This window comes from Carcharhinus amblyrhynchos, chromosome 31, assembly GCF_965287045.1.
Source record: "Carcharhinus amblyrhynchos chromosome 31, sCarAmb.v2.hapA, whole genome shotgun sequence".
Taxonomy (NCBI): domain Eukaryota; kingdom Metazoa; phylum Chordata; class Chondrichthyes; order Carcharhiniformes; family Carcharhinidae; genus Carcharhinus; species Carcharhinus amblyrhynchos.
In genome coordinates this window covers 20,159,151-20,186,951 of record NC_137354.1, presented here as the reverse complement: position 1 = coordinate 20,186,951, position 27,801 = coordinate 20,159,151, and the positions used below count along the sequence as shown (strand labels likewise).

The window sequence follows — 27,801 nt, the reverse complement described above, 5'->3', positions numbered from 1 at the left end:
TACTGTCTGTGTGGAGTTTGCGCATTCTCCCCATGTCTGTGTGGGTTTCCTCCGGGTGCTCTGGTTTCCTCCCGTACTCCAAAGATGTGCAGGTTAGGTGGATTGGCCATGCAAAATGCTCCTTGGTGTAAGGGGGACTAGCTAGAGTAAATGTATGGGGATAGGGCTTGGATGGGACTATAACAGTGCAGATTTGATGGGCAGAATGGCCTCTTTCTGCACTGTATGATTCTATGAATCTACAATGCACTCATTTTCATTGTGGGCACCACAACAGGACTAACTCTCTAGTAAGTCAGTCAAACTACTAAGTGTGAATTTTGCACATGTTTTGCTGAAGATCAGACAGGCAGAACCTAATGCTCTTGCCAATCCTCTGGAAACTACAATTTGAAAAACCGTGATGCGGAGCCAAACACACTTTCCAGTGGGTTTTTACCATAAATCCACTCGTGACACCTTGAACACCAAAGATGTTCCTTTGCTTTTGCCGTTCTCCCCAGTTCTATTTTTGCTGCTTTTGAACCAGGATTGTTGCTGTTTTGCAATACCCAGCAGGTTTTGATGTGGACTGCCTCAGCCTTGTGTTTCCTATCAGGATGACAAGAATTTGGCTGCCACTCACACTCACTCAGCAACAGCTCGCAACATTGGCATGTTCTCACATTGTGATTAGCTACAGAGAGGCTTATGTCATTAGCATCTGGAGTTGCAAAGATCTAAAACTTCTGTACCAATAGTCCACCATTTTATGAATCCTTCCTGAGAAAAGTGAACCACTGCTCTGATGCTTTGCTTCCACCATTTTGACTTATCTGCAGATTCTACCAAGCTGTTCCTAGGAACCTTACAACACATTCAACCTAATGTTATTCCTGTTGGGGGAATTGTGAGTCTATATGCGGCAATGTACATTACTGGTGTGTTGTAACACGAACCTTATTTAATATTTATAACTGGTATAGCTGTGTGCCCTATCAGTGCCATTTAATTATATAATTGTATAATTGAACAGGTCAGAGGTTAGGAACCCTGTGGTGAGTAACTCAACTCCTGACTGCCCAAAGTTTGTCCAACATCTACAAGGCACAGGAATGTGGTGGAATACTCTCCACTTGTCTGGATGACTGCCGCTCCAACAACACTTGAGAAGCTCTATACCATCCTGCACAAAGTAGCCCACTTGATTGGCATCACATCCACAAACATTCAGTCCCTCCACCATCGATGCACAGTGGCAGCTGTGTATACCATTTACAAGATGCACTGCAGGAACTCACCAAGGCTCCTTAGGCAGCACTTTCCAAACCCATGATCTCTATCTTCTAGAGAAGGACAAGGGCAGGGGATGCATGGGAACACCATCACCTGCAAGGTCCTCTCCACGCCAGTCACCATCTTGACTTGGAAATATATTGCCGTTCATTCACTGTCGCTGAGTCCCTCCCTAACAGCACTGTGGGTGTACTGACACCACATGGACTGCAGTGGTTCAAGAAGGCAGCTCACCACCTCCTTCTCTAGGGCAATTAGGGATGGGTAATAAATGTTGGCCTAGCCAGCGACACCCACAGCCCATGAATGAATGAGTAAAAGAAAAATCTCAGTAAGGAGTATTGGAAGTGTAAAGGTATTCCACTCTGCACCTCTAAACAAAAGGTCAGAATTTTTTCCAAAAGCCAAGAAGTTAGGGTTAGAGGTTGTTGTAGAGAAGCAGAGTGATCCATGTACAGAAATCAATAAAAGCTTAATTTGCAGATACAAGGATCAAGTAAGGAGACAAATGAATAATGACTTTCATATCAAGAGACCTGGTGGAATTTACTCTATGGTTAAAGTTCTATTTAAACTTCATCTGGAGCACAAGTTCTGCATTAGAAGCAATTCAGAGAAGGTTCACTAGACTACTATCAGGAGCGGGTAGGTTATCTTATGAGGAAAGGTTGGACAGGCTAGGCCTGTATCCACTGGATACTGATTTGATTGAAAAAGATTAGATACTGAGGGACCTTGACAGGGTGGATGTGGAGAGGATGTTTCTTCTTGTGGGAGAATCTTGGAACTCTGTTCTATCACAGGCAGCGGAAGCACTGTCTTTGGAAATTTTTAAGACAGAAGTGGATAGATTCTTGATAAGTGAAGGGGCGAAAGATTATTGGGGGTAGACAGGAATGTGGAGTTGAAGTTAAAATCAGGTTTACCATTATCTCATTGAATTGTGGAGCAGGGCTGAATGGCCTACTCCTGTTATTTGTTCATATGTTTGTATTGTTGATAGAGCATCACCAGCACAGGTTGGATGAGCAATTTGTAGAATATCTCCTTCAATCTGCAAATGTGTCCTATGAGATTCTGGTCATTGCAATCCTATCCCCCAGCCCCATACACTCTGACCTCTTTGGCCTCGGTCTGCAATGTGAATGTAAGCTTGGGGAACAGCATCTTGGGTTCATGTCGCACTATCTGTAACCCCCATGACTTGCCTGGGTTTGCAAAACCTCACACTGTACAGTCTGGAGACAATACACATCTCTTTAACCTGGGCTTAATGCTCCTTCCACTCACATTGTCGGCCACTTTAAGACTTGAATAGCAGGTTAGGTGTAAAGATTCGCATTCTAATCAGTAATCTGTAAACTGTCTGTGCTTTATATGCTCTGTCTGAGGCCAGAACTCTTCATTCACCTGACGAAGAGGGGATCCTCGAAAGCTTATGAGTTTACTATCAAATAAATCGGTTGGACTTAAACCTGGTGTTGTCAGACTTCTTACTGTGTTTACCCAAGTCCAACGCTGGCATCTCCACATCATGCCTGTTAGATTTGCCACTTTTGATGAAAGGCAGTTGACCTGAGCTGTTTCTCTCTTCACAGACGATGCATAACTTGTTGTGTTTCTCCAACATTTTCAGCTTTTATTTCTACATGGAGAGGCTGTGATATTGTCTCTGGGTTTATAATCCAGAGACCCAGTGTAATACTGTGGACACTCAGGTTAGAATCCCACCATGACAGATGCTGAATTTGAATCCAGTATAAAGCTGGAATTGAAAGTCTAATGACAATGAAACAAATTGTTGATTGTTGTAAAAATCCATCTGGTTCATTAATGTCCTTTAGGGAATGGAATCTGCTGTCCTTACCTGGTCTAACCTACCTATGACTTCAGACACACAGTAATGTGGTTGACTCTTAACTGCCCTCTGAAATGGCCTGGCAAACCACTCAGTTCAAGGACAATTAGGGATGGGTAACGAATGCATTCTCCTTTTCTGTGAATGGTATGCTTTGTCTGTATAACACGCAAGAAACAATACTTTTCACGTAAACTAACACGTGACAATAATAAATCAAATCAAATCAAATGCTACCCCAGCCAGTGACACCCACATGGAATCATAAAATCTCCACAGTGCAGAAGATGCCATTCGGTCAATCAACGCTGCACCAATCTTACAGGCCCACCGCCTACCCTCCCTATCCCTGTAACTCCACATATTTACCACACTAATCCCCCTAACCTACACATCTTGCGACACAATTTAGTATGGCTGATCCTGACCTGCACATTTTTGGATTATGGGAAGAAATTGGAGCATCCGAGGAAACCCACACAGACACAGGGAAAACGTGCAAACTCCACAGTCACCCAAGGCTGGAATTGAACCCGGGTCCTTGGCGCTGTGAGGCTAACCACTGTGCCACCCCGATCCCATAAAGAATGAATGAAAAAAAAGTGGTACAGTGTTAAATTTTAAATCCAATTAAGTTTAACAAAAGTGTGTTTTTTGCAATGTTGATGCAAACTATTGAGCAAAATGATATCCTGGCCCATGTGGATTGATTTTTCAGGTTACCTGTGTGATCGAGCTCCGAGATAGGATGCAATCTCTACAGTTGCATAAGATGCTGAGCGAGCGTTATGCTACATTCACCTGGCTGGAACAATAAGAAGACTGGAGCACTTAGAGGAAAACGGGTTTCACTGGAAGAATCTGCAGGGAAAGGACAATCTGAAGTGCACGTTATATTTTAAAGTAGTTTAGGCAGTGGGTATATGGTGCTAACACAGTCCATCACCTGTGGTGAGTTGTTCAAGGTGGGGCCATCAAGGCAGTCTTCAGAGGCCATTGGTGACAGGCTTCCCAGTTGTCAGTGTCAATGAACACCATCTTACCGAGCGAACATCTTGCTACTCAGCCCTACAATTCAGGCTGATGCTCCAGCACACTACTGAGGGAGTGCCGCACAGTTAGACATGCTACTTCTTTTATTTTGAGGCATTATTCTACGCTTTGTCTACCCTCTCATTTGGATATATTAGAAAAAAATAGAACATCACAATTTTGGGGAAGAGATGGCAAGTTCTGCCCTGTGGCCTGGCTAATTTTGTTCCATTATCACATTTCTGTTCCTGGGACTTTAAGCTAGAGCACATACCAAAATATTGGGTACAAGAATCACTCACCGTGCATACATAGCACGATACCGGGCATAAGAACTAGTTTTGGATGTCACAGTTTAGCAATGATATTGATATCTTGGAGAGTGTAGCTAAATTTACCAAAATTATATCTTTTGGGGGACCAGAATTTTTCCCGCCCTTTTGAGGCAGAGAAATGGAGGATTTTTAAGTGTATCTGGGCAGCTGCCTGATTTCCAACTTCCCTATCTGCTTTTCCTAGGCATGGACCACTTGCCCACACAGCAACCCACCCAAAAGCAGCCAGAAACCAATTACGGCCACGAAAGTTGCAATTAATCAGCTATTTTTAGGTACGGTGGCATTTTTGCTGGAGACACAATGGATCTTTGCAGTGGCTGCAACTCAAGAGCACAGCAGGAGGTCAGAACGCTGTGAGGAGATCCTATAGAGCTACCTTGGGAAGAGCAAAATCTTTCATTCAGCAAATTCACAAACAAATGCTTTTAATTGGAAGCATTTCTCCTGCAGACAGATCCACCTGACAGTATCCTGGCCCATTAGTGTTTGGATGCTGCCTCAACCTTCTTGTGGCACCTTCTCCCTCTTCAGATAGATTCTCACACAAGTAAAGAGTTCAGCGTCAGGAAGACAGATGTCATCAATCAGCATTGACAATGTGACACAGGAGGTTGTACATAACTTCACATTTCTAGACTCTACAATTACCAGCAATCTATCATTTAATGGTGAAATCAACATGAGCATTGCAAATGGTTGGCTGTTAAGTGCAAGCTGAGTAAGAGAATATGGGACAACAGCAACCTGACTGAGAACATGGAACTGTGGAGGATATCAAGCTGTGTCCTCAGTGCACTCCTCCTAAGTGCTGAGACCTGGACAACATATCCTTGGCAGAAAAAAAGGCCCAACAGTTTGATCTTCACCATCTCAGACGTATAATTGGCATCTCCTGGCAGCACAAGGTCACCAACCCCGAGTCCCTGGAGCTTGCCAACAACATCTGCACTGGCTTGGCACATTCGTTGGATGGCTGACGGTTGAGTAACTGAAGAACTTCTGTAGGGTAAACTGGCCATGGCTTATGACCTGCTGGATGCCCACACCTCAGATACGACCTACTAGTGAGATCTGAAGATGATGGACATTGAAACTGACAACCAGGAAGCCAATGGCCATGAACTCCGGAGACTGACTGGGACAACATTGGAAGAGGAGAAACAAAAAGCTCAGCCAACTGTGGAGAGCCCAGAGAAAACAGAGGCCACAGAATCCTGCACCTTCTCAGCCCACTGTACAGCCACTGTGTCAAAGATTAGCCATATCAGATTGGCTCTCCTGAGCTACAATAGACCATGTCTGACACAGAGTTGACCACCATTGTGCAAACCATCATCTCACAAGACAGATTTGGCAGGGTCAGTGGTGTAAGAGATATGAATTAGCAGCCTGATATACATCACACCTGAATTTCTTTTCCAGTGAGATAATGGATGTATAATGTGTGATTATTTCATCTGTGTCACACGACTGGCCAAAGTTACAATTAACTCCACTAGCTTTCCTGAGATCATTTCCACACGAAGGAAGGGCAATGAGAGGGAATGCTACAGCACAATAACCCATTACAGAATTAGCAAGTATCTAAACACTAGGGGGGGATTCTCCCAGCCTACCGCACTGCTTTTGCCAGAAATGGGTGTAGAACTGTATAAATCACGTAAATACAATTTCCATCCCATTAGTGGGCTCAGGACTGACGTTTCCAGACCCGTTAGTGTGTCCCCTCCCTTCCCCCCACTCTCTGCCAGGGGTGTTTCACTCCAGCATGGTTTACTCCCACTAAGCTGGTGATCCAACCCTGCTGGAGTAAAGGGAGGCCATCGAGGCCCCCCCCCCAGAGTGTTGGGGGTAAGGAAGGGTGTGCCCACTGGTCATTGCCAACTTGACAGTGCCAGCCTGGCCCCCTGGCATTGCTCAAGGGGCAAAGTGTCAATGCTCGGAGGCACCTTGGCATTGCCCAATGGGCATCAAGCAGTGCCAAGGGGGTGAGGCCTAATGGGGGCCTCTGAGTAGTGATTGATTGGGGCGGAGGGGTCCTGCTGTCAATCTGCCTAGGATTGGTCATAGAGGGGGATGGGAGGGTCGGGCTGGCCAGTGATCGAGAGGCCAGCAGTGCAGGGTAACTGCACATAGGTGAATTTTGGTGCTGACAGATTGGCACATGTGCAATGGCCCACAGAGCAATATGCTGCCAGCCTCTCCAGTGGGAATAGGCCCTACCCCTGATGCGTAATGAGATTCACACTAGGGCACTCTGCAGTGCACAGAGTGTAGGAGATTCATTTTGAAAATCCCACTAAAAAATCAGCGGGATTTACTCCAGTTTTTACGAGAATTCGATACTTAGAAAATCCCACTCTGGGTTTATGATATTCTTGCACACAAAGGAAAATCTGACATGCAGCTACTTCACATCAAAGTCACTGTCTCCCACTTGTGGTAGGATTTTAATATTAAAAAAGGATCTCTATACAAAAATACCCCGAAATGTTAGAAAGACTGGAAATTGAATCCAAAATGGAAAATGCTGGAAGTTCTGAAAAGATGCAGTAGCTTCTGCAAATAAAAAGAATCCATGAATGATTCTGGCATCATTGTTTTCAAGAAAGAACAAACTTCCATTTGTATGCTGAGTTTCACAACCTTGGGAGGTCCAAGGGCCAGGGATTCTTTGGAAGTGTAGTCACTTCCATAATGTAGAAACAGGAGCCAGGGAACCACAAATAGCAATGAGACAATAACTGACTTGAAGCTGGGCAAGGGACATTGTGTAGAATTTTCCCAGCTCTTCTTTAAATAGTAGCAACTTTCATCCTCCACCTGAAAGGGCAGTTAGGCATCCCATTCTGAAAGACAGCAACAAGGCAGCACTCCCTCAATTCTATCCTGAAGTATCAGCTTGGAGTAATAGGAGTGGGACATGAACTTACAACATTCTGACTCAAGAAGCTTACATGATTCCAATGATCCAAGGCTTGCACCTCACTCAGAAGTTCTGATGAAAGATTATTCCTGAAACGTTAATATTTTCCCTGTCTCCACAGTGGCTGTCAGGTGTGCTGATTATTTCCTGTTTCTGTTTCTCCTCTGCAGTCTGTCACTGTAAGACTCCAGCCAGGTAGATTCTCAGGTTACTTACGTTATGTCTCAAGCCCAGGTGTCCTACAGGATGGCTGCCCCTTAATCCAATCCTAATAAGAACTAGCATTGCTGATGATGTCACTAGTATTTCCTGTTTAAAGAAAAATCGAACAGACTCATGGAAAAATAAAACTAAAAACAGACTTTCCAAACTGAGGAAATCCATGAGAACTGTTTGCCAAGAGTGGTATGTGAAGCCAAATTGGCTTAGGATTCAGCAGCTGTCTTCAGCCTCCAGAAGTTTTGCGTTCTCACAAATCCTTCTTTTGTTCGGCTGTGCATAGAATAAGATGAAAAATAAAAAAAGTTTGTGTATTTTGAAAGACAAGAGTAGTTGTTTAGAAATGAAAGTGAGCTCCTTCATTAACTGAAGGGTTACTCATTGATGACCCTCTCTCTTCAAGCTTTTAAAAGCAGCGAGATAACTGAGCAATAACATGGCTTATGTCTCACTGTAAAGGGTTACTGTCAACCTTATGTTGAAAACAAGCATGGGCACCAGTCAGGATAGAATCAGAGAATCCCTATCGTACAGAAGGACACCATCAAATCTGCACCGACTCTCCAACAGAACATCTTACCCAGGCCCAACCCCTTGCACTATCTCCATAATCCCATACATTTACCCCCACTAATCCTCTAACCTACACATATTGGGACACTAAGGAGTAATTTGGCACGGCCAATCCACCTAATCTACACATCTTTGGGAGGAAACCCATGCAGACAAAAGGATAATGTACAAGCTTCACACAGTCACCCAAGGCTGGAATTGAACCCAGGTTCCTGGAACTGTTAGGCAGCAGTGCTAACCACGGTGCCATCATATTACCCTTGGAGGTTTCATGTTGGGACCTCCCACCTCCACACACCTGCTACTGGTCACATGATTTGTTGCAGTGCACTGCTGTTCCCGTACCGACTGGATACCAAGACAGACTCTTCCAATTGAATGATTTCTGACTGAAGTCAAACAGCCTTTCGCTCCCTCCCACCTACAAGAATGAGCACAAATATTCAAAGCAAATTTTTAAAAAACGCACGTTTTGTTTAGTATTCAAGGTTAATCTTCAATTCCAGATCAATCCTGAAGGGTCAGTAATCCTAGCACCCACTGGTATTCCAGTAATGGACAAAGGTTAAATTGCAACGAAGGAGCCATCATTCTAACTTTATAATTGGAACCAACAGAGAATCAATTTTTAATTATACCTCTAGAATATCATCTAAACTCAAATTGTGAGGTAAATAGCTTATGGTTATCATCAATTTCTACATTGATAAAATACAAAGCTATTTCTCCAACTCAATGATTTTTGAATGAATTGTCATATAGAACATTCTAGGTCAAAAACCCCTCATGTTGTTTAAGGTTTATTCATCAAAGTCACAAGTAGGCTTACATTAACACTGCAGTGAAGTTACTGTGAAAGTTGCCACATTTGTTCAGGTGCACTGAGGGAGAATTTAGCATGGTCAATACACCTAACCAGCACGTCTTTCAGACTGTGTGAGGAAATCGGAGTGCCCGGAGGAAACCCATACAGACATGAAGAGAATGTGCAGACTCCACATAGACAGTGCCCCGAGCCGGGAATTGAACCCGGGTCCCTGGCACTGTGAGGCAGCAGTGCTAATCACTGTGCCACCGTGCTGCCCAATTTAAAGACATTGATGACTCTTCCATGTTTTAGTTCAAGTTTATTTTCACAACTCCAATAGTAATCCCACCAATGACACCATATCTGTTGAACAGGCCTTACTGTAGATCCTTAATAAATTAGGCCCCTGGGTGTCTCAATGTATAGCCTGTCACTGCAGGGATTTGTACAGAACTGAAAGGCTTCAATCTGGATCTGTTGGGTGATTGTTCAACAGGAGGAAGTGTAATTTCCCTCAATGGTCCCAGAGCAGAGAGTGGAAACACAGCAAAGACTCTTATTCATGATTGCTATCCAACAAGTAGATAAGGTTGTTAAGAAGGCATACGGTGTCTTGGCATTTATTGGTAGGGGGATTGAATTTAGGAGTCGCAGCGTCATGTTGCAACTGTACACAACTCTGGTGCGGCCGCACTTGGAGTATTGTGTGCAGTTCTGGTCCCCACATTATAGGAAGGATGTGGAGGCTTTGGAGAGGGTGCAGAGGAGGTTTACCAGGATGTTGCCTGGTATGGAGGGGAGGTCCTATGAGGAGAGACTGAGGGATTTGGGGTTGTTTTCGCTAGAAAGAAGGCGGCTAAGAGGGGATCTTATTGAAACATATAAGATGATTAGAGGTTTAGATAGGGTGGATAGTGATAGCCTTTTTCCTCGGATGGAGAAAGCTAGCATGAGGGGGCATGGCTTTAAATTAAGGGGGGGTAGTTATAGGACGGATGTCAGGGGTAGGTTCTTTACCCAGAGGGTGGTGAGGGATTGGAATGCCCTGCCTGCTGCAGTTGTAAATGCGCCTAGTTTGGGGGCGTTTAAGAGATCCGTGGATAGGTTTATGGATGAAAAGGGATTGGTTTAGGTTAGAGGGTCATTGTTTTTAAGTGGTCGGCGCAACATCGTGGGCCGAAGGGCCTGTTCTGCGCTGTAATGTTCTATGTTCTATGTTAACAACCCAGGTACTTTGACATATGGGCACTGGGTGGGGGCCACAATGATCGTTGAGTAGAAGCAAGACCCTTTCCTTTCAGGTGAGAGGTGATTAATTATCTTAAACACAGCACCAGGAGTGAGGCAAAAAGTTATTAATGATATTGACAAAGTGTCTCTGTGGGCCAGTATAAAGTTTCAATCTATGTACCCATCTGTATAAACAGCACAAGCTCCTGATCCCAACAAAGCTTGGTGTTCCTGATTTAGGGTTATCTACTGATGAGGCTACAGCAACAGCCATTCCAAATCTACAAACGCACAAAATGGGGAATTAAAAACCCTCTATAAATACACACAAGGAGTGAGTTGCCAGCGCTGCGAAGGTTTGATCAGGTTCAGGAGTGGTCCATAGGTCTAACAGCTCTGTTCTAAAGTAGTGTTTATTAGAACTTCGTTATTGCATCCAAGAAGGTTTTTATTCTAAAGCATTATCTTTCCTTATGTAAAGGCAGCAAGTCTATTAGCTTTGATATTGTATTAGATAATAAATGTTCAAACTGAATGCATGTCAGTGGTGTCCTTTTGAACCTTGGGGTCATTAGATTCATGTGTAGACTAGGCTAACGGACTGGGTGTCTCATCAACGGGCAGTGGAGATTCTGTGGTGATGGTTTTTAACAGTGTCAATATGGTTCCTCGTAGACTTTAGCCCATAGTGTATGAATGGCCATTGTTAATGCCTTTGAATGAACAACTGACATTTCACTGACATTCAGTTCCACCTGTCTGTTTTTTTTTGCCCATTTCATTATCTTATTAATTTCCCTTTCCAATTTCCTTTGGTTCTCAGAATTAATTACTAGGTATCATATTTTAGTATTAACTTTAGTACCACTCCCTCTAGCCCACAATCCCTATCATTGAGACACACAGCAAAAAAAAGTAGTTCCATAACAGTGCCCACTGAGACATGGCACCCACCTCTAATCACTTCAGAGATCCACCCTAAAAATTGCAATAGTGTTCTGAATGGGATCTTGTCAAAAGCTTCCTGAAAGTACACCACATCCACTGCACTCTTAAAAGCCTTGTCAGTTTTTCCATTATGTCTTGTTACTTTGCCATCCTTAAATCTAACTTGTCTCAGACTTATAACATTTCTCTTACCTAGCCTCCTCTTTTGTAAACATATGGTTTAAAAAATTCAGTCCTTAAAGTTTTCAGCCAGTTGGCGGTCTGAAGAAAGATAAATACCCAGACTTTGTACAGTCTGAAACTATTTTACAGGTTGAGAATACGGCTGATCCAACCAGAGTCAACCCTCCCCATTTCAGGTGAGATTGTGATTCCGCTTTAAGATCATGGCTGCAACATACAGTGAAAGAACAAGTCCTTTAAGCAGACGTCTCTTCTGCTTGCCAACACAGTTCCTGGTGCAAGGTGACCTCAGATTCCCGCATCTCTGCGGAAAACCAGCGTCAAGTCTTTGCACACCGTATCTGCTGCACTAACACTTGACCACCTATTCCTCCCCCCCAGTCCCCAAAAGGCCCATTGATGAAGATTCATTCATTTGTATATAAAAATGCAATTAAACAGAATATTAACTGGTCTGACCCATATTATCTGTTCTATGAATTGGGGCTGCCTCCAGCAATGCCTTGGCTGAGCACTTGGCTTTGGACCTCGAATGAGAATTGGATTGGATTTGAATGGGATTCTCCATTGAGTTGAATAGTTTATATTCATGTATTGTCCCTCAGTGTCTTTTTGGAGGTCATCCCAAAGTCTGGCTAACCTGTCACTTCAAGATAGGTGGTGACAGAGTGATAATGTCACTGGACTAGTAATACTGAGACTCAAGACAAAGCTCTGGGGATCCGAGTTTGAATCCCATGGCAGATGATGTCATTGTTGTAAGAACCCATCTGGCACTAATCATAAAATCCATACAGTGCAGAAGTAGGGCATTCAGCCCATCGAGCCTGCACCTTTAATAATTCCACTGAGGCCCTATCTCCTTAACTCTGCATATTTATTCTGCTGGTCCCCCTGATACTAAGGAAGCAATTTAGCATTCAACCTAATCTGTACATCTTTGCAGCGTGGGAGGAAACCAGGGCACCTGGAGGAAACCCATGCAGATACAGGGAGAACATGCAAACTCCACACAGTGACCTGAGGGAGAGCTGCACATTCAGTAGAGCTGTTTCTTCAGATGGAAAATGTTAAAGCAAAGCCCTTACCTCTAGGTGGACGTAACAAAAATCCTGGTGCTCTTCAAAGTACAGCAGGGAAATTCTCAATATTTATTCCCCAGCCAACATCACTAATCTGGTTGTTACCACATTGCTGTTTGTGGAAGCTTGCTCTGCTTAAATTGGCTGCTGTTTTTTCCTACATTACATCTGAAACCACACTTCAAAAGTACATTATTAGTTGTAAAACATTTTGGGACATCATAAAAGGCACTATAGAAATAACAATTCCTTTCATTTTACTGTCAGTTAACATTTGGACTGTTTGTGTGAAATAGAGAGAATTTTTAAGCCAAGATTCACTTTGTCCCATGAGATGATTAATACTGGACTTACAGGAAGAAGTAAACAGGATTTTTGTAGAGACACTGGGCCAAAAAGAGCCTGGAAGCATCAATGCAGTCAAATACCCAGTTTCCAGTTTCTGTGACAGTTGCATAGAGGCTGCCCTCCAACCCTATCTGCCAATTGGTTACCAGTCTTGTTGCAATCATTGGCATTTTAAATGGACCAGTATTTCAGAAGTTCAGCTTTCTCCCCCATTAGGATTGGTTATTCATATGAACCATTCTGATCAGTTGGGAGAAAGGACTGAGAAATTGTTAGAAACTTCAAAAGCTTTTTGTCGCCTCTCCTGTTCAGCTCATCATCCATTTGTTCCCCGGATGCCTCTCTTAGATCACCTTATTTTGCGTTAAAGGTGCCACGTAAATGCAAGTGTTTGTTGACATATCCTCTCCCTGCCAGCTGGTTGTGAAATTTGTTTAAGCAGCCCCAGTTCAGTTCCTCAAGAGGAAGTAGTGGTGATGGTATTGTCATTGGACTAGTAATCCAGAGACCCAGTGTTGGGATTTGAAACCCACCACACCAAGTGGTGAAAGTCTGGAATTAAAAAGCCTAATGATGACCGCTGTTGATGTTGTGTAAATCCATCTGGCTCACGAATATCCTTTTAGAGAAATCAGCCGTCCTTACCAGGTCTGACCTACATGTGACTTGAGCCACAGCAATGTGGTTGACTTTTAACTGCCCTCTGAAATGACCTAGCAAGCAACTCCAAACGTCTGCCAGACCATCAGAGACAGGTGGAACAGAATTGATTCCTCTCATCGAAGACGGTTCAAGCATAGTCAAATGCAAACATTTCAGCTCTCATATACAGGCCCGATAACAGGAGTTTCCATTTTCCCATTGGTCAGAAACTTAGTTTGCATTCCCTCAAGTTTAGAAAGGTTGAAAGAGAGAAATAAATTACTTCTTGAATCTGAATCCGGGAGGCAGAGTTTAAAATGAGGTGTTAAATCAGAAAATATTTTTTTCACACAAGGTAGAGGAAATTTGGACTTCTCCGAAAGGTTGTCAAAGGATAAACAGCAAGGGTGGGCAAATAGAATTGAGCTATACATCTATCATGGTGTAACTGAATTGTCTGAATGACCTCCTGTTGTTTACGGCCTCCTGTGGCACAGTGGTTAGCACTGCTGCCTCACAATGCTAGGGACGCAGGTTTGATTCCCAGCTTGGGTCACTCTCTGTGTGGAGTTTGCACATTCTCCCTGTGTCTGCATGGGTTTCCTCCGGGTCCTCCTGTTTCCTCCCGAAAGACATGCTGATTAGGTGCATTAGCCATGCTATAGTCTCCTTCAGTGTACCCGAACAGGCACCAGAGTTGGTGACTAGAGGATTTTCACAGTAACTCCATTGCAGTGTTAATGTAAGTCTACTTGTGACACTAATAAATAAACTTTAAACTTATGTTACTAATAAATAAACTTTAAACTTATGTTACACTATTCACTTTAAATGGGCGGCTGTCAGCCTGAACCACTTTTAAACTTAGGCTGATATAAGCAATGAAGTGATGTGAGAGAATAGCTGGCATATGGAACTCCCCCACAGCATTAATCTGTCTGCCAAGTTACTCAAACATACATATCAGAAACAGTACAATAATTTATGTTATTGAGTGCATTGACCAGGTTAAAGGAAATAAATACCTTTGCATCATTTCTTTTTAAAAGATCGACTAGACTGCCAATCATGTACTGTGGGAAAAAGGTTAAACAGTGAATAACTGTTTGTGCTCATAATCTTACTATTGACATGATAGTCTCAGAAATCACTGTCTGAAAACCACATTTTCATGATGTCACAAACAATTCTTTAGTCCCTTAAATGGTGCCATTATTTTAAGATAAGGAAGGCGCCTCTAGTTGTTGTCTCTTCACTCTTTCTTCTGCCCTGGTTTGTAGGACAACAGGTGCCAGAGAGAGGCGAAACCAAACAAAAGTGTCTGAAACGCCCACTTGAGTTGGACACTTACGTTTGTGATCCCTTTGTCACTGTGTGGGTTGAGAGAAAAAATGCAAAGTTAGGGCAGATCAGAGGACTGTATCCTCAATAAAGTCTCAGTGTTACTACTTCTGACATTCTAGAAGATCTCTGCTGAAATGGCTCTCAGCTAGTTCCTGGTTAGATGGTTATAATGGGGTTGCTGAGCTATCTTGACTCAAAGGGGATTCGAAAGAGATTTGTCACAGATATCCTGGGATGGAGACAATAAACTATACATAAATATATGTATATATATATATAGAAGTATTTTCCTTATCCATTGTATGTAGACAAATCTGATCAGCCCACGTACTCGAGTTAAATAAATAAACTTGCAATCTTGCATGGGCTCAATCTCCCACCAGGGTCAGGGGCACTTTGTTTTGGAGTAGTGAAGGTCAAGAAATTAAAAGCAGAAATATAATTTGTATTTTTTTCTTCCATTGCAGCATCAGCCCTGGCTCAGTTGGCAGCACCCTCGCCTGAGTTATAAGCTTCTGGCTCTGCCCATTCTAGAACTTCAATATGAAAATCAAGACTGACACTCCAGTCAGGGAGTGCTGCATTGTTACAGATGTCACTTTTCACCTAATGTGTCAGGTAGATGTAAAAGATCACTTGGCTTTCCAGTGGACCTGGCTCACAGTTATTCCTCAATCATTGTTGTTTGTGAGGGCCTGCTATGTGCAAATTGGTTGCCAGATCACAACAGTGATCACAATTCTGTAAAGTTCTTTGATAAGACCAAAGAAGTTCAGGTTAGGTGAATCTGCCATGTTAAAGTACCCTATAATCTCTAAACATGTATAGGATTAGCCATGGTAAATGTGTGGGAATATGGGGGTGGGGGTGGGGCAGGGGAGAGGGCCTGGGTAAAATGCTCTATCAGAGAGTCGGTGCAAACTCGATGGACTGAATGGCCTCTTCTGCATGTAGGAATTCTTATATAGATAGAGTGAACAGTGGGAAGCTTTTTCCCAGGTTGGATGAGAAAATCATGAGGGATCACAGGCTCAAGGCGATGTATAACTCAGATGTTAGAGGGATGTTTTTCACACACAGGGTTGTGGGGGCCCGGAATGCACTGCCAAGTAGGGTGGTGGAGGCAGACACGCTAGGGTTGTTTAAGATAGGCACACGAGCAGACTGGAGATGGAGGGATACAAAAGAATGTTCTAGTTGAAGATCAAAAGCCTCAGGACGTTCCTGGGAATTAATGGATACCTATCAGCCGTCCAACAAATTTTAAGGCTCACCTGTCTCTTACGTTGGAGCTATTGGGGATCTTCCATTAATGTTTGTATAGTATGTTGTATGTTTATTGATTTCTCCTTCTTACATCCACAGGCGATTCGGTTTGCCTTGTTGGCCAACAAGAGGCATACACACGGTGGGTCCTGCGAGGGCTGCTCTTGGATGTTGCTTTGAGAGTTGCCTAGTGCTTCATGTCCGTTAGTGTACACTTAAACTGGACCAATTGACGGGCAACACGACAGCTCAGTGACTATCACTGTTTGCTGTGCAGTTACAAGGACCCGGGTCGGATCTCCGGCTTGGGTCGGTGTCTGTGGGAGTTTGCACATTCTCCCCGTGCTTGTGTGGGTATTCTCCGGGTGCTCTGGTTTCCTCCCACGCCCCAAAAACGTGCTTTTAGGCTGATTGGTGTCAATAAATTGTCCCTTAATTGGATCTCCCTTGATCTGGCGCACATATAATTCCCTAAATTTGCACCCCTTTCTTGTGGAATTGTAGATAGAAGAAGGACTTGAATAAGGCACTCTGAGTGTTAAAATGGGCGGCGCGGGCTTGTAGAGCCGAAGGGCCTATTTCCTGTGTTGTGCTGTTCTTTGTTCTTTACCCCACTTCAGAGACTGGAGCACAGAATCTGGGCTGGCACCGAGGGACTGCTGCACAAAGGTGCTGTATTCTGGGTGAGATGTTGAACGAGGACTCTTTCAGGTGGATACAAAAGCTCCAGCGGCACTATTTTGAAGAGAGGGGGAACTCCCCATCCCGCTCCCATGATTTGGCCAACATTTGTCCCTCAGGCAGTCCCACTAAAATAGATCAAGTGCTCAATGATCACTTTGCTGTTTGTGGTACCTTGCTATGCACAAATTAACTGCTGCGTTTCCCACACATCAGTGGCTGCACTTCCCAGTACTTCTGGTGGCTGTGTGAAGAGGATCTCACACGGATGCGAAAAGTGCTACATGAATGAGAGAGAGAGAGAGAGAGAGAGAGCTAGCAGAAACTCACAGTATAACACTGCCCATTACTACTGCTGAAATACGACTGACTACACTGTGCCAATCTCCAGTGTGGGCCCATTATCAGGAGTTAGGTTATGCCAATGATGTTTTGAATTTATCAAGCTGTTAGCATAGAAGGATATTGCAAACAGACAGAGCAGAGATCTCTGTAAAGATCATAATGCCTTCAAATGTTTACTTTAACACAATTTACACTGGGAACGCGGCCACTGAAATACAATCCAGCAAGGATTAATTTCTCTTTCCACAGTCTGTGCTTCAGAATTACGGCTGTTTGGGAGAATAACATTTTAGAGTTTGCTTGGAAACGGCTGGCAACGTGTCTATGCATGATATTCATCCCAAGAGGAGAGATTAGGTCACAGCCTGTACTTGCCTCCAGGCTAGCTGTTATTCTTGGAGGAATTGCTATCGTAGCACTGGCCTTAGCTCATGTGAGCCCCCTTCATTGGAAAACTTTACACCGACTTCCTGTTCCACTCTGTTATGCTTCTACATACATTGCGCTCTCCACCTTGGAGTTAGATCCAGTCCAGATTGGGCCAACCAGGAACATGCTCACTCCTTCCTCCAGGGGGCAAAGCTACAAATCCCCCTGAATGAATCGAGGAGCAAATGGAATATTTTCCTCGTTTGAAATTCTTCACATGAAATGTCCGGCATGTCCGGTAAAACTCTCACCAACTTTTACAGATGCACTGTAGAAAGCATTCTTTCTGGTTGTAAGACAGCTTGGTATGGCTCCTGCTCTGCCCAAGACTGCAAACAACTACAAAGGGTGGTGAACGAAGCCCAGAACATCACGCAAACCAGCCTCCCATCCATTGACTGTCTACACTTCCTGCTGCCTCAGCAAAGAAGCCAGCATAATTAAGGAGCCTGTGCGCTCCGGACATTCTCTCTTCCACCTTCTTCCATCGGGAAAAAGATGTAAAAGTCTGAGGTCATGTACAAACTGACTCAAGAACAGCTTCTTCCCTGCTGCCATCAGACTTTTGAATGGACCTACCTTGCATTAAGTTGTTCTCTACACCCTCGCTGTGACTGTAACACTACATTCTGCATTCCCTCCTTTCCTTTTCTATGAAGGGTATGCTTTGTCTGTATAGTGTGCAAAGAATAATACTTTTTACATGTGACAATAATAAATCAAATCAAAGAAAGAGAGAACAAGGATATCTCTGTATATTATAGACATAAACTGTGTGTCCAAAGTGATTAATCAGGATTGTAGTTATAACTACTTGCAACTTTAGCGTATTGAAACATCCCAAAGTGCTTCATGAAAAGCACTAACAAAATTTGACACCCAGCCATATATGGAGATATTAAGGCTTGGTTAAAGAAGTCAGTTTCAAAAGGAGGGAAAAGAGAGGCAATAAGGTGTTTGGCAGACATTCCAGAATTCAGGACCTAGACAGCTGAAGACACAGTTGCCAATGGTGGGAGTGATTAAAACTGGGGTTGCACAAGAGGTGAGGATTTGATGACTGCAGATTTCTCAAAGGGTAGTGAGGCTGGAGGAAGAGAGGGGGGTGGGAAGAGGTTTCCAAGTGGCTTGACAGCCAAGTTCCACACGAATGAGGACGGCCTCAACCAGAATCTTAGGTTCATGTCACACCAGGTGTAACCCCCACCATTTGGCCTGAGCTTGCAAAATCCTACTAACTTTCCTGGCTTGAGATAATGCACACCTCTTTAACCTGTGATTATCCCCGTCTCCACTCGCACTGTCTGCACAAAGATTTGATTACCTGTAAAGACTCACATTCCAACCATTATCTTGCAATTGTGTCTTTGTCTATATACGCCATGTTTGTGAAACCACCTCTCCACTCGCTGATGAAGGAGCAGTGCTCTGAAAGCTCGTGATTCCAAATAGACTTGTTGGATTTTAACCTGATGTTATGAGACTTCTAGCCCAACTCTGCAACCAATCTCAGGACCCTCTTGCAAACAAGTGTGAAAGTTTTAAAATTGAGACGATACCTGACTGGGAGCCAATGCAAGTTAGCGAGCAGAGGGATTATTTAAAACCTATGGGTCACACTCATCCCCAGTCCAAAGATGTGCGGGTTAGGTTGATTGGCCATGCTAAGAAATTGCCCCTTAGTGTCCAGGGTAGTGGAGGTTAGAGGGATTGGTGGGTATAATATGCAGGGACATGGGGTTGGGGCCTGGGTGGGATTGTGTTCGGTGCAGGCTCGATGGGCCGAAGGGCCTCTTTCTGCACTGTCGGGTTCTATGATTCTATGACAACTTGAGCCTTATTCTGCCCGTGTTGCTTTTTTTTATGTGATATAATTCCAGGAGTGCCCTATTGCCCAGGAGCTCAGGTGAAATAACATTCTCCATATGTGAAGTTAAGTGGCAGGGCGCTGTACGACCCTGAAAGGAGTCACCAAACAAGCCTTATGCAATATCCAGAGTTAGTCACTTCCAGTTGCTGTCCGTGGACAACAAACAGGAGCAGGAACCCAGACTGATTTCCCTTGTTAATTGATGGATGGCCAGGTTTACTGAAGCACAACTACTGCTGCCCCTGGGATAATTACTGGCACAGGACCGTTTGGGAAAGTAATTCAACCATGATGTTCAACACAGAGCTTTCTTGGAACCATTTCTGGCTGGCAGTTCAGCCATGCATTATATTCATCCCATGAGGCAGATTACACTGCAGCAGAATCTTTATAAGATGACCAGGCAACTTTACACAATCAGCTTTTTGACACCATTAAATACCAAATCTATTAAATTTAACTGAGGCAATCAGCCAATGGTAGGATTTGAACTGCTAACCTCCAAGTTGCTCCTGCACTACTATCATCAGATCCAACACCATGGATTAGGGCATGTAACAATACCAGATCAGGAAAGCTCATTGGTGAATTGCCACAGGGTAAGATTAAATTTTTAAAATCACTATAGCAAACTGACGGGCTGGCACAGTGACACAGTGATTGACACTGCTGCCTCGCAGCTCCAGGAATCCAGGTTCAATTCCCAGCTTGGAATGTCTGTGTGGAGTCTGCACATTCTCCCTGTGTCTGTCTGAGTTTCTTTTGGGTGCTCCAGTTTCCTCCCACAGTCCAAAAGTCATCCTGGCTAGGTGCATTATCCATGCTAAATTCTCCTTCAGTGTACCTGACCAGGCGCCGGAGTGTGGCGATTAGGGGATTTTCACCGTAACTTCATTGCAGTGTTACTGTAAGCCTAGTTGTGACATTAATAAATAAACTTTAAACTAAATCATCAAGAGGAGCGCAGGTAGAAGTCCCACACTCTCAATAATAGCAAAGGGAAGGTTCCGGAAATTCTACTCATTGTTGTTTTTGTCTGACGCACTGCTGGATGTTATTCATGCAGGGCTCCCAGAAGAAATCCGCTTCAAATGGTAGAATTCCGACAGTGTAGGAGGTGGCCATTCTGCCCTTTGAGTCTGTACCAATTCTCCAAAAGAGCACCTTACCCAGGTCCACACCCCACCTCCTAACCCCATAACCTTTACCATGGATAATCCACCTAACCTATACATCCCTGGACATGTACAGGAGTTAATCAGAAGATATAATTAATTGTGTTATCAACATACCATAAAATCCCTATAGAGCAGAAGGGGGCCATTCGACCTACCAAGTCTGCACTGACTTTCTGCCAGAGCATCGTACCCAGGTCCATCCCCCTATCCCCGTAACCCCACGCATTTACCCCGGTACCCCCCCCCAACCTATAAATCTTTAACACTAAGGGGCAATTTAGCCTGGACACTCCACCTAACCTACACATCTTTGGACTGTGGGAGGAAACTGGAGCACGTGGGGGAAACTCACGCAGATATGGGGAGAACGTGCAAAATCCACACAGACAGTGATCCAAAGCTGGAATCAAACCCTGGTCCCTGGAGCTGTGAGGTAACAGTGCTAACCACTGTGCCACTGTGTTGCCCCAAACTGTGAGCAGGTGGTAAGGATTCACATGAGCCCCTATAAATAGATGCAGGCTAAAATTGTGATAGTTGGGTTTGGAGATTCATGCCTGTAATGTGTAACTCTGTCAATAAAAGTGTGTGCAAAGATTGCCTCTGGTTCTTCCTCCACTCTCTGGAATAGAATATTAGAAAGCAGCCTCACCTGCAGAGTTTGACGCTGTACAGTGCCTCAGCAAGGTGAAGAGCCCATGCCAACCAGTATCTGTAAAACATTGGAAATAAGCACATGCACAGACACACTAATGTTATCTGAAAACACAATGAGATTAGACCAGTATTCCATTCACACTGTCTACCTCCTACAGGAGGCAGGCCAATGGCACAGGTTAGCACACTCGTGTGGCTGAACCTCAGACCCACCTCTGGCAGTGAGGACCTGTGCAACTCTCTTCACTATTTCAGTTTCTGGCTCAGTTAAAGAGGAAAGTGTTGATCTGACTCAACACACACTCACTTCATCACCTGATGCACCAAGACAGCAGTGTACTAACCTACAGGGCACATTGCACCAACGGCAGCATGGTGGCACAGTGGTCAGCACTGCTAACCACTGTGCCTCACAGCGCCAGGGACCCGGGTTCGATTCCCGGCTTGGGTGTCTGTGTGGAGTTTGCCAGTTCTCCCCATGGCTGCATGGGTTTCCTCTGGGTGCTCCGGTTTCCTCCCACAGTCCAACTACGTACATATTAGGTGGTTTGGCCATGCTAAATTACCCTTTGTGTCCAAAGATATGCAGGTTAGATGGATTGTCCATGCTAAATTGCCCCTTAGTGTCCAAAGTATGCATGTTAGGTGAATTGGCTATGCTAAATTGTCCCCTTAGTGTCCAAAGATGTGCAGGTTAGGTGGATTGGCCATGCAAAGTTGCTCCTTAGTGTCCAAAGCTGTCTGGGTTGGGGGATTGGAGAGGTAAATATGTAGAGTTACTTAGATAGAAGATGGGAATAGAGCATTGGTAAGATGCTCTGTCGGACAGCTGGTGCAGATTCAATGGGCCAAATGGTCTCCTGCACTGTAGGCATTCTATGAACTCACCAAAGCTTTTTCAACAGCAACTCCCAATCTCCATGACTCCAAGGTAGCAGGTGCAAGGGAATGGCACCACCTAACAATGCTCACTGTGGGTGTACCTTCACCAGACAGATTACTCACCACTACCTTCTCAGGGACAACTAGAAATAGGCAACTGATGTTGGCAGCTTGTGCACATTGTGGAAATGATGCTTATAAAAAATGACAGCCAGCTAGCAACAGCACAATCCCACTCTAACAGAAATGTCTTAAGGGTCAGGAGAGCCCCCTCAGGGGGTCAGGGAATTCATATATTTCTAGGCAATGCTGTTACTCGTAGAAACGTAGAAAATAGGAGCTGAAAGAGGGAGGGGGAGAGAGGCATTCAGCCTTTCGAGCTTCCTCTGCCATTCATGATGCCTTTCCAAACCCATAGTTCCACTAGATTCACTTAGGGCAGAGAGTGAGTACCAAACATGAACATAAAAGGAATTGAGAGGCATCCAGGCTTCAAGGACCAGACTGCCAGGGGTTCTGGGTTGCTCAGGGAGGGAGGGAGGGAGAGGGGGGGGTGGGGTAGTGGGAAGGCAGAGGGCACAGCACACACCCAGGACCTACCCGATGTACAAGTGGCGGTGATAATGGTCCACCAAGTACTTGGAGAAGCTGCCCCAGGCTCCCAGACTCTTGTATGGTACACTTTGCGGCCAGAACATCAGCAACTGGAAAAGAAGAATGGCACACGGTTTGCAGAGGAATAAACCAAATTCAACGAGAAATTCCAGAAAAAACGTCTTTATCCAGGTAGTGCTGAGAATATGGAACTTGTTACCACAAGGAAGAGTTGAGGCCAAGCATAGATGCAGTTAAGGTGGAACTAGATAAATAGTTGAGGAAAATGGAAAAAGAGGCTTCAGCTGATGGAAGGATGTGTGGGAGGATGCTGAAGTGTAGCATAAACACATGCACAGTACAGTGAGGCGGATTGGTCAGCTACTGCAATGCAAATTCTGCACAAGACCAATCCCTGTGTTTCAGAAATACGACCTGCAATTGTGGGGGCACTTCCCACTGTCACAGCTACACCACGCAACTCAGTCACTTTTTGGGTGAAGGGAGAGGATGGGGTGGAAGGAAAGCAGGCAGAATCTCGGTTTCTAATCCCTATCTAACAGATCCTCACTGTGGAAAATGCCATGAACAGCAGATTGAAGGCAGAATACAACTTGGCCATGATGCAAGACCTTAGAAGAACTGCTGTTACCCTGCTGGATCCAAGATGGCACCTGGGCAGTCAGTTTCCTAGGGAACACCTCACTGTGTGCGTTTCTCCATGGCCTTGCTGTCCTCTCTCTAATTCCTTTGTGTTCCAACAGTTGATTCATTTTAGGTCAAGCTTAAAGTTAACAATTAGTCGTCTATCCATTAGAGTAAACCCCAGATCCTGATCTTACCTTGTGAGCTCTGGGAAAGATCTGGGAGTAGATTTTCTCTCAAATCCAGCTTCACATTTTTGGGCTTCTCTGTGCATCAAGATCACTATTCTGTGCTGGTCTGGAATACACCATAGACTGAGCTTCTGTTGTTTCCTTACTGTCAGCTGTGAAAATACCTGGGCAAAACTTAGATCTAGACCTTCTCAGAAACTTGGTTTCGAATTCCTGGGCTTGAAAGGGAATGGCAGACAACTGGTTAACCATTCAACACCAGATCTGACTGGAACACATTAAACAGCATCAGGTCCTTCTGTCTGCTACAACTGTTCACATTCTAGGGTCAGCCTACACTTCAAACACAGGCCTTGAGTTCTTTTAGTAACTAACCATCATTTAGATGCAACGTATCTTGCTAAACCCCTCTCTCTCACATCCTTAGCTCATGTCACTGGATGCGCAGAAATTTCCCCCAATCGTTGGCAAGACTGTCTTCCGCCATCACCCCAAACTTCATTTCCTAGCAACCGACTCCATCCCTCTCCTTTTTCCATCTCCACTGCCCAACTTCATTATCGCTTCAGCTTATGGGTGGCATGGTGACACTGCTGTCTCATAGCTCCAGGGATCTGGGTTTGATTACTGGCTTAGTCACTGTCTGTGCAGAGTGTGCATGTTCTCCCCATGTCTGTGTGGGTTTCCTCCAGGTGCTCTGGTTTCCTCCCCCAGTCTGAAAGACATGCTGGTTAGGTGCATTGGCCATACTAAATTCTTCCTCAATGTAAGTGAACAGGTGCCGAATGTGGCAACTTGGGGATTTTCACAGTAACGTCATCACAGTGTTAATGTAAGCCTATTTGTGACACTAATAAAAGATTAAAGGGTCTTCATAAATATCACTTGTTGATTGCTGAATCACCATTTGCGTGAGGAGGCAGAATGTGGGAAATCAGCACAGAAACCTACAAACTAGAAGCAGGAGGAGGCCATTCGGCCCTTCGAGCTACTCCATCATTCATTTTGATCATGGCTCATCATCAAATTCAGTATCCTGATCCCCCTTCCTCCCATATCCCTTGATCCCTTTAACCCCAAGAGCTTCTTGAAATCACACATTTCAACTATATTCGGTGGGATTGAATTCCATACATTCACCGCAATCTGGGTGAAGAAATTTCTCCTCACCTTAGTTCTAAAAAAATTTACCCCTTATCCTCAAACTACGACCCCTAGTTCTGGACTCCCCCACCATTGGGAACATTCTTTCTGAATCCACCTTGTCTAACTCTATTAGAATTTTATAAAGTTCTATGAGATTCCCCTCTCACTCTTCTAAACGCCAGTGAATATAATCCTAACCGTCTTAGTCTCTCCTGACAGACAGACCCTCCATCCCAGGAATCAGCCTGGAGCTAAATCCAGTAACAGGCACTGTCTGTAGAATATGGGTCTGGGGGTTAGAGGTACAGGTAGCTGCTGGGAATAGGATAGAGGTGGAGAGGCTCTTCCCGCTCAGAAAGGATAGTAGGACTAGGGGGCACAGCCTCAAGATAAAGGGGGGGGCGGTTTAGAACGGATTTGAGGAGGAACTTCTTCACTCAAAGGGTGGTGAATCTCTGGAATTCTCTGCCCGTTGAAGTGGTGGAGGCTACCTCGCTAAATATTTTTAAGATGCGGGTTGATGGGTTTTTGATAAGAGAGGGGATTAAGGGTTATGGGGAGAGGGCGGGAATGTGGAACTGAGCCACAACAGATCAGCCATGATCTTATTGAATGGCGGGGCAGGCTCGAAGGGCTAGATGGCCTACTCCTGCTCCTATTTCTTATGTTATGTTCTCAGCTCTGCCCCCCTGCCCTCCCCCCTCATGTTAATTGGCAAGGAGTTCAGGGAATGCCCACTAGGGTTGGCACTGCCACCCCCCCACCCCCTTCCCCTTCCCCTTCCCCAACTCCCCTTACATTCACCGCCAATCCCAGTTACATTTGTGTTACCTAACCCTGCCTGTCCTAGCCATCAGAGACCCTCCCAATTTGGGGAATGTTGCCAGTATGGCCAGGCACTGGTTTGAACAGAGGAAAAGATTATTTCAAATTGTTTTACTTCCTGCAGCCCCCAAGGCTGTTTTAATTTGGGGCTGGGAAGAGGGTCTATGTTTGCAAAGGCCCCCCTCTGCCCCACCTCCAACTAACACCAGGACCAAGCGGGCTTCCTCATTCAAAGCGAGTGATGCTACGAAGCAGGGCATCAGCCAGGCTGATGCATTTACAAACAAACGTACAGTGTAATACCCAAAGGATCCAATGATGACAGTGACCCAGAAGAGGCTGGGCTTCCTGAAGTAACTACTGGTGACCGTATTTGTCATTTTTCCACAGAACCCTCACCAACAGACCCTCTTCCAAACAGCTCCTGAATGTAATATTATCTGAAGAGTCAAGGGTCATTTATTCAATTTCACTTCCGGTTTGACTGGAGAGCTTCTTAAAGGCAAACTGTTCCATTTAAGATCTACAGACTAAAATGACACTGGTGCAAGGGGATGTCAGCCCCCATGTCATGGCAAAATCTTTCAATACAGTTTTCAATTCGGCCTCATTTTGAAGGCTAGAGTGACCAACTCTCCCCACGTCACTGATCCAGATAGAGAAGACATTGGAGCACAGGGGAGGGGGTAGTACAGAGGTGGGGTGTGGCAGGGTGAGGGCAAATCAAGGGAAGGCTTAGTGGGCACAAATTATTATCAAGTTGTGTGGCATCAACTGGTGCAAGGAGTGCAATTATTTTGTTGAATTCTCTCATTTCCTTGCTGCAATGCAGGGGAGGTGATGGCCTAGTGGTATTATCACTAGACTATTAATCCAGAAACTCAGCTCATGTTCTAGGGACCTGGGTTCAAATCCTGCCATGGCAGATGGTGGAATTTGAAATCAATAAAAAGTATCTGGAATTAAGAATCTACTGATGACCATGAAACCATTGTTGATTGTTGGAAAAACCCATCTGGTTCACTAATATCCTTTAGGGAAGGAAATCTACCGCCCTTACCTGGGATGGCCTCCAGAGCCACAGCAATGTGGTTGACTCTCAACTGCCCTCCAAGGGCAACTAGAGGTGGGCAATAAATGCTAGCCAGCCAGTGACACCCATGTCCTACACGAATGAATAAATAAATACAATAGGGTAGAAATTCACCACAAGATGAATAGCATTGACCACCATTTTTGTACCAAGTTTTACAATTCTTACCGTCTTTATAGACTTTTAAACTGACTGTGGCATTGCCCACAATTTCTCAGGATGGGATTCTGCCTTAGAGAACTACTGACCATTCAGATTGGTCGGCAGCTCAATGGTGCCACTGGGAGTGGTGGTCATTCCTGGAATTACAGTTTAAAGTTTATTTATTAGTGTCAGAAATAGGTTTACATTAACACTACAATGAAGTTACTGTGAAAATCCTCTAGTCACCACGCTCCGGCGCCTGCTCGGGTACACTGAGGGAGAATTTAGCATGGCCGATGCACCTAGCCAGCACGTCTTTCAGACTGTAGGAGCAATCTGGAGCACCAAGAGGAAACCCATGCAGACACAAGGAGAACGTGTAAACTCCACACAGACAGTGATCCAAGTTGGGAATCGAACTCGGGTCCCTGGTACTGTGAGGCAGCAGTGCTAACCACTGTGCTATCATGCTGCCCTTGTGCCACCATGCTGCCCTAGAGGCAGGCTGACCGCAGGTAAGTGCAGGGTCAGAGATCACAGCCAGGGGCCATCAGTTGGCCACTTAAGAGCTTTGTGAAGTTAAAGAGTGGGCAAGCCACATGAAGGCTCTCCTACATCCCCCGGTCAATCCATCATTTCCCAAAAATGATTAATGAGTGCTATTTTCCTAACTTTACGCTGTATGCAACTGCCACTTGTGCTTTACAGTAATGGGGCTGGTGGAGCCCTTGGTACCTTTAAGTGTACTTTCAATGTGTGTGTAACTTATTTCACATCAGTTTTGCAATAACGTGTTCACTGAGGCAATATGGACAAATTTGAAATAAATCATAAGATCCTGAATTAGGCCCTTATGCCCTTCATTAAGAGCATGGCTGGTTTACAACTTGACTCCATTTTGTCACATTTGTTCCATATACACTGACACACAAATCAATGCACAGGTCCTGAAAACTCCAATTGTCCCCCAGAGCTATCTTGTGAGAGAATTTCAGATGGCTCCTGCCCTTTGTGTGGAACGGGCAGCACGATAGCACAGTGGTTAGCAC

At 44.6% G+C, this 27,801-nt stretch overlaps 2 protein-coding genes across 6 annotated transcripts in view; one reads left to right on the top strand and one right to left on the bottom strand.

Moving 5' to 3' along the window:
• Window positions 1-9,776, top strand: part of LOC145360443 (L-threonine ammonia-lyase) — a 61,351-nt gene extending 51,575 nt beyond the window's left edge. For 3 of the 4 annotated variants that reach the window (XM_080215656.1, XM_080215658.1, XM_080215655.1), the window contains one exon: window positions 3,852-7,179. In XM_080215656.1, coding sequence (XP_080071782.1) covers window positions 3,852-3,950 — 99 coding nt within the window. In that variant the 3' untranslated portion in view covers window positions 3,951-7,179. Of the gene's footprint in view, window positions 1-3,851 lie in introns of all 4 variants that reach the window. The other variant, XM_080215657.1, reaches the window with a different exon arrangement.
• On the bottom strand, window positions 7,659-25,962 carry tmem254 (transmembrane protein 254). 2 transcript variants are annotated; one of them, XM_080215660.1, is made up of 4 exons: window positions 25,809-25,962; window positions 22,715-22,818; window positions 21,228-21,287; window positions 7,659-14,832 (listed from the first exon to the last, which is right to left on the bottom strand). In XM_080215660.1, the coding sequence occupies exons 1-4, from the start codon at window positions 25,893-25,895 to the stop codon at window positions 14,715-14,717; spliced, it is 369 nt and encodes a 122-aa protein (XP_080071786.1). In that variant the 5' UTR covers window positions 25,896-25,962; the 3' UTR covers window positions 7,659-14,714. The 2 variants fall into 2 exon arrangements, with proteins under 2 accessions (XP_080071786.1, XP_080071787.1); XM_080215661.1 differs by lacking the exon at window positions 7,659-14,832 and adding an exon at window positions 15,675-17,033.
• Between the last annotated feature and the right edge of the window lie 1,839 nt (window positions 25,963-27,801).